The sequence below is a fragment of the Mandrillus leucophaeus genome, unplaced genomic scaffold, assembly GCF_000951045.1.
Source record: "Mandrillus leucophaeus isolate KB7577 unplaced genomic scaffold, Mleu.le_1.0 Scaffold321, whole genome shotgun sequence".
NCBI classification, from domain to species: domain Eukaryota; kingdom Metazoa; phylum Chordata; class Mammalia; order Primates; family Cercopithecidae; genus Mandrillus; species Mandrillus leucophaeus.
This window is the reverse complement of record NW_012103377.1, coordinates 963,767-970,144: the sequence shown is the minus strand read 5'-3', so window position 1 is coordinate 970,144 and position 6,378 is coordinate 963,767. Positions and strand designations below refer to the sequence as shown.

At 41.9% G+C, this 6,378-nt stretch overlaps 1 protein-coding gene across 1 annotated transcript in view; it reads left to right on the top strand.

The window, feature by feature from the left end:
* The window catches only part of EIF2S3 (eukaryotic translation initiation factor 2, subunit 3 gamma, 52kDa), a 28,208-nt gene extending 22,102 nt beyond the window's left edge, over nt 1–6,106 (top strand). Inside the window, exons 11-12 of the mRNA XM_011988035.1 lie at nt 1,210–1,382; nt 4,872–6,106. Coding sequence (XP_011843425.1) covers nt 1,210–1,382; nt 4,872–4,935 — 237 coding nt within the window. The 3' untranslated portion in view covers nt 4,936–6,106. The remainder of the gene's footprint in view (nt 1–1,209; nt 1,383–4,871) is intronic.
* The last annotated feature ends 272 nt before the right edge of the window (nt 6,107–6,378 follow it).

Below are 6,378 nucleotides of genomic sequence, written 5' to 3'. Positions count from 1 at the left end.
GAGTCTTGCTCTGTTGCCCAGGCTGGAGTGCAGTGGCACGATCTCAGCTCATGGCAACCTCCGCCTCCTGGGTTCAAGCGATTCACCTGCCTCGGTTTCCCAAGTATATGGGACTATAGGCATGCACCAGCACGCCCAACTAATTTTTGTATTTTTTAGTAGTGATGGGGTTTCACTATATGTTAGCCAGGCTGATCTTGACCTCCTGACCTCAAGTGATCCACCCGCATCGGCCTTCCAAAGTGCTGGGATTACAGGCATGTGCCACTGCATCCGGCCAAAATTGAGAACTATATGGCAGTCAGTTTAAGAAAGAAACTTAAAAAACAGGGAAAAGTATTTGCCATTTATGACAAAGACATGATATTCCTAAAATCGATATGATTTTTTTGTTGTTTATTTTGAGAGTCTTGCTCTGTTGCCCAGGCTGGAGTGCAGTGGTGCGATCTTGACTCACAGCAGCCTCGATCTCCCAGCTCAAGCCATCCTCCCACCTTAACCTCCTGAGTAGATGGGACTACAGGTGCGGGCCACCACGTCTGGCTAATTTTGTATTTTTTGTAGAGACGGAGTTTTGCCGTGTTACCCAGGCTGATCTCCCAACTCCTGGGCTTAAGCAATCTGCCCACCCCAGCCTTCCAAAGTGCTGGGATTACAGGTGTGATCCACTGTGCCCAGCTTCATGATTATTAAAAAATGTCCCAGATTAGGTTGGCAGAGATGGGAAATTGCTGACACCTAGTGTTGGCAAAGATTTAGGAAAATAAGCAATCATACCTCTCCCCCCACCCCAAGTGATCTGCTCTCCTCAGCCTCCCAACCAAAGTGCTGGGATTACAGGCGTGTGCCACTGCGCCTGGCCCATGTTAACTCTTATATAGCCATAGTCCTCCCCATTCCCCACTTTGGGAAATTTTGTACCTCGTTTGTACTAGGTAACTGCTTCAGAATTTTAAGAGGTTCTTTGGTATGGTTCCTACCTTATTTTGTACAGGTGGATCTTGTGTAAGTTCAGTGGGTGCCAAATAAACCTTCCTTTTGCTGTCTTTAGACTGTATATAGTTCAAATTCCTTTACAATAAAATTTATATAGAATTTTTTTTCTTTTATGATTGACGTATTTCCCATAGTATTTGGTAAATTCTTACTTATATTTGGAAAGCATTTTCTTGATTTTGGGATTTATTTTTCCCTAATTTATTTTTCTAGGTTCAAAAGCTGTCTAAGAATGAAGTGCTCATGGTGAACATAGGATCCCTGTCGACAGGAGGGAGAGTTAGTGCTGTCAAGGCCGATTTGGGTAAAATTGTTTTGACCAATCCAGTGTGCACAGAGGTAGGAGAAAAAATTGCCCTTAGCCGAAGAGTTGAAAAACACTGGCGGTAAGTTTGTTAGTCTTTGCCACTGTCTAATTAAAAAAAGACGCAGTCTTGTTGTACAGAAAAAAAAAGCACATTCTTCCTTGAGGACAACAGTTACTGTGGCTTTCAGTCTCAACTATTTATTTGGATGACTTTGAAAACTATACTTCGGCCGGGTGCGGTGGCTCACGCCTGTAATCCCAGCACTTTGGGAGGCCAAGGCGGGCGGATCATGAGGTCAGGAGATCAAGACCATCCTGGCTAACACGGTGAAACCCTGTCTCTACTAAAAAATACAAAAAATTAGCCGGGCGTGGTGGCGGGCGCCTGTAGTCCCAGCTACTCGGGAGGCTGAGGCAGGAGAATGGCGTGAACCTGGGAGGCGGAGCTTGCAGTGAGGTGAGCCGAGATGGCACCACTGCACTCCAGCCTGGGCGACAGAGCGAGACTCCGTCTCAGAAAAAACTACAACTTTGACTGTAGTCCCATATTTTAGTCCAAATACTGTGATTGGCTTCTCTGCCTGTTAGACACAACCTATGCAAAACCGAATGAATTTGGGTTCAGTATTTCTATTGTCATTGACTTTGGAAATCATTTCACACTTAATAGAAAAATTGCAAGAATTTTACAGAAAACTCCTCTATAGCCTTTTCCTAGATTGACAAATACACATACAGATTTATTTACAAATGTAAGTTTTTTCCTGAACCATTTGAGGGTAGGCTATATATGTTATGCTTCTTGATCTCTTAATACTTCAGTGTATATTTCCCATCAAAAAAGGATACTCTTATATAAGCACTTAGAAATTTAACATTGGCAAAATACTGAAATCTACAGTGCATGTTTCAGTTTTATTACTTATCCCAATAACGTACTTTATGTTCCTCCTGTTTAAAATCATGCATTGCATTTAATTTTATGTCTCTTTGATATTTAATCTGGAGCTTTTTCAGCCTTTGTCTTAATTGACATTAACAGTTCTGAAGAATACAAGCTAGTTACTTTATAGAATATTCCTCAATTTGGGTTTTTCTTATGGTTCGGAAGTGTAACATTAGATTCAGGTTCTTAAGTTAAATACACTGTGAAGTCTCCTTCTCAGGAATCACAGCTAGAGGCACATGATATCTGACTGCTCCTCTTTATTAAGGTTAGTTTTGACTATGTAGTCAAGATGTTGTCCAGCCTCTCTACTGTGTAGTTACTCTCTACCCTTGCAACTAGTAAGCAATCTGTAGGGAGATCTTTTCAGCCAATACGAATAGCCTGCTGCTTATCGAATCCCACACCCCTGGATGTAGCATCCACTGATGATTCTTGCCTGAATCGAACTTGACTATAATGATTACAAAATCATAGCACCTCTACAGGTCACAGTATCCTCCCTCAACTCTACCACCCCACATTTATCATTTGGCGTTCTTTCTTTGCCGTTATTTATTTCCCTATCTAGTTATAATATGGACTCATGGAGTCCCATTTTATCCAACATGTTATGATCCATCACTGTCTTCCTTTATTTTCATGTGCATTTTTCAACGTTTGGCCAGTGGAGGTCCTTCAGGCTGGCTCTTATGTCCTTTTGACATGTATTCATCATTTTTTTTTCCTTTTTTTTTTTTTTTTTTTGAGACGGAGTCTCGCTCTGTCGCCAGGCTGGAGTGCAGTGGCGTGATCTGAGCTCACTGCAGCCTCTGTCTTCCAGGTTCAAGCGATTCTCCTGCCTCAGCCTCCCAGGTAGCTGGGACTACAGGCACGTGCCACCGTGCCCAGTTAATTTTTGTATTTTCAGTAGAGATGGGGTTTCACCACATTGGCCAGCCTGGTCTCGAACCCCTGACCTCAGGTGATCCGCCTTCCTTGGCCTCCCAAAGTGCTAGGATTACAGGCGTGAGCCACCATGCCCAACCTCTTCTTTTTTTGGAACATTTCCTTATTTTCTGGCACAGTATCTTCCAGACTCGTCTTGTACCTTCTCTGTTCCAGTTTTAGAACTGGCCATTTCTCTTAGAAATGGAAAGCTGAGTGTTCAGGTGTGCTCATTGCTCCTAGGGTGCTATTGCTTCTAGGTCTTTTGAGAGCATAGACCCAGGAAGCATACACACATTTTTGGCTCCTGACTTTTTGCTCTTTCCAGGTTAGTTATTGAATTTGCCCCTTGCTTTACATTCCTTGTCACATCATCACAGTCCATACCACCATCACTTTACACTTCACAGTTAGTGTGAAAGACCCCTAGTTTGCCTCTTTATTACTTAAGAGCTTGGTCAAAATTAGTTTTCTTAAAACATTTTCATCATGCTGTGTTTAATAATTTCTAGAGGCTTCTCACTACTTTTTGATATTTGGGACTTTTCTAGAAACCTGCTTCAACCCATTTAACCTTTCCTTCTGCATTGTCTTATATAAACCCTCTAAATTAGACTATTTTGTGCCCTGACTGTCCCCATAATTATTCAGATCACCCCTGCCCACTATCTACTTCCTTAATTATTTATTTTATATTTTTTAGAGGCAGGGTCTCTCTGTTGACCAGGCTGGAGTTTAGTGGCTTGATCATAGCTCACTGCAGCCTCAGTGTCTAAGTAGCTAGGACTATAGGCTCACACCACCATGACCAGCTGATTTTTTTTGTTTTTTGTAGACACTTCTCACTGTCTCGTGTAGACACGTCTCACTGTGTTGCCCAGCATGATCTCAAACTCCTGGCCTCAAGCCATCCTCCCACCTCAGCCTCTTAAAGTGTTGGGATTATAGACATGAGCCACCCCGCCCAGCCCTGTTTCCTTTGTTAAGGCTTCCATGCTACTGTGCCCATGATGGTCTCATCACTTGTCCAGGAGATTTATCTGAATTATTGCCCTGTAATTTAGAAAGTTAAATTTTTGTTGTCTCTTAAGTAAATAATTATTTGTGGTGGTTTATGCCCTTTTGATTTTACTCTCTTTTGTGATTATATATTTTTTTGCTATTGCAGACATACGACTTCCAGTGTATTTTAAAATAGATTTAAACAATAAACTTTCAGGCCGGGCACGATGGCTCATGCCTGTAAGCCCAGCACTTTGTGAGGCTGAGGTGGGCGGATCACTTGAGGCCAGGAGTTTGAGACTAGCCTGGCCAACATAGTGAAACTCCATCTCTACTAAAAATACCAAAAAATTAGCCGGGCATGGTGGCGCATGCCTGTAATCCCAGCTGCTCGGGAGGCTGAGGCACGAGAACTGTTTGAACCCGGGAGCCGGAGGTTGCAGTGAGCCGAAATCGCACCACCGTACTCCAGACTGGGTGACAGAGTGACTGTCTCAAAAAAAACCACAAAAACAAAAAAGCAAGAATAAAAAAGAATCTAAGAATATAATGTAGGCTTTCTTTATGGAGGAGCAGGCTTTGGGAACAAATTTGAATTCAGAAGATAAGCAGGTAAAATTTATCATACGATTGTGTGGTAATGAGAGTGAAATGGATGTAAGATTTATGATTTCTTTTGTTTTCATTTTGCAGTTTAATTGGTTGGGGTCAGATAAGAAGAGGAGTGACAATCAAGCCAACAGTAGATGATGACTGAAGAATACCGGTTAAATAATACATTCGGATGGAGTTGGAAGTTGGAATTTCTCTTAACAACCAAGGGGTTTATTTTCAAAGCAATATTGGGGAATTGATTTCACAGTTCGTTACCTTAGTAGGTAACTGTAAGGTTATTCTCTTTTTTTTTTTGGTTATGAAAATTTAGGGACTACAGTGAATATAAAAATTGGCATAATATTGGATTGAATCTACATTTTGGCAGAAGTCAAGCGTTCCCACATAATGTCAAAATTATACATCATACAGTTTTGGTTTTTTTGTTTGTTTTATTTTCTTTTGTTTTTGAGTCTGGCTCTGTCACCCAGGCTGGAGTGCAGTGGCGTGATCCGCAACCTCCACCTCCTGGGTTCAAGGGATTCTCCTGCCTCAGCCTCCCGAGGAGCTGAGATTACAGGTGCGCGCCACCACACCTAGCTAATTTTTGTATTATTAGTAGAGACGGGGTTTCGGCATGTTGGCCAGGCCAGTCTCTCCTGACCTCAGGGTGATCAGCCCACCTCGGCCTCACAAAGTGCTGGGGTTACAGGCGTGAGCCACCTTGCCCAGCCCACATCATACAGTTTGAAATGAAACTTTGCCACAACCAGCCTTTGCTGTAGTACACACATATATCACTGAACCTGCTTGAAATAAAGTTTTTTCTTCTTTTTCATGATTCGTCTTTGAGTACCTCCAGGCTGAAGGACTGTTGTACCAGTAAAAACTTAAAGGCACAAATTCTCCTTAAAGACCTTCTCTCTTTTCTTTGGCCCCATATTTTATGTTGCTTTATCTTTGAAATTTTGCATGAAAAGGAAATGAATGGGTTCGAATGAAATTGTCCTTTAAAGCATGATTACTTGTTCCCATGGACAGATATTTTTCTCCCCTTGCTCTTCCTGGCCTGAAACACAGGAAACCAGAGTCAGAAGTTATCTCCCTCTCCCTGTGATGCCTTGAGATTTTTTTCTGCATTGTTTTATGCCTGAAATCCAATAGTCTTCCTCCATTGGAAAATACTGTTATACCAAATAATTCTAGATGAGTAACAAAGATCTTTCTAGGCCTTCATTTTATGGTTTTTCTTAACTGTTAAGATTGTGACACAGATTATATTACTAATTTTTGGATGTTTCGAAAGGTCAAGAAGTAAAAGATGTTAGAAAGCAGCGAGTGAGTCCTTTTGATTTTTAACTTATTCCCCATGTCCCTATACTTCGTGTACTTTTCCTTTTTTTTTTTTTTTTTGAGACAGAGGCTCACTCTGTCACCTAGGCTAGAGTACAATGGCACGATCTTTGCTCACTGCAGCCTCTGCCTCCCTGGTTCAAGTGATTCTCGTGCTTCAGCCTCCCATGTAGCTGAGATTACAGGCACGTGTCACCATACCCGGCTAATTTTTGTATTTTTAGTGGAGATGGGATTTCACCATGTTGCCAAG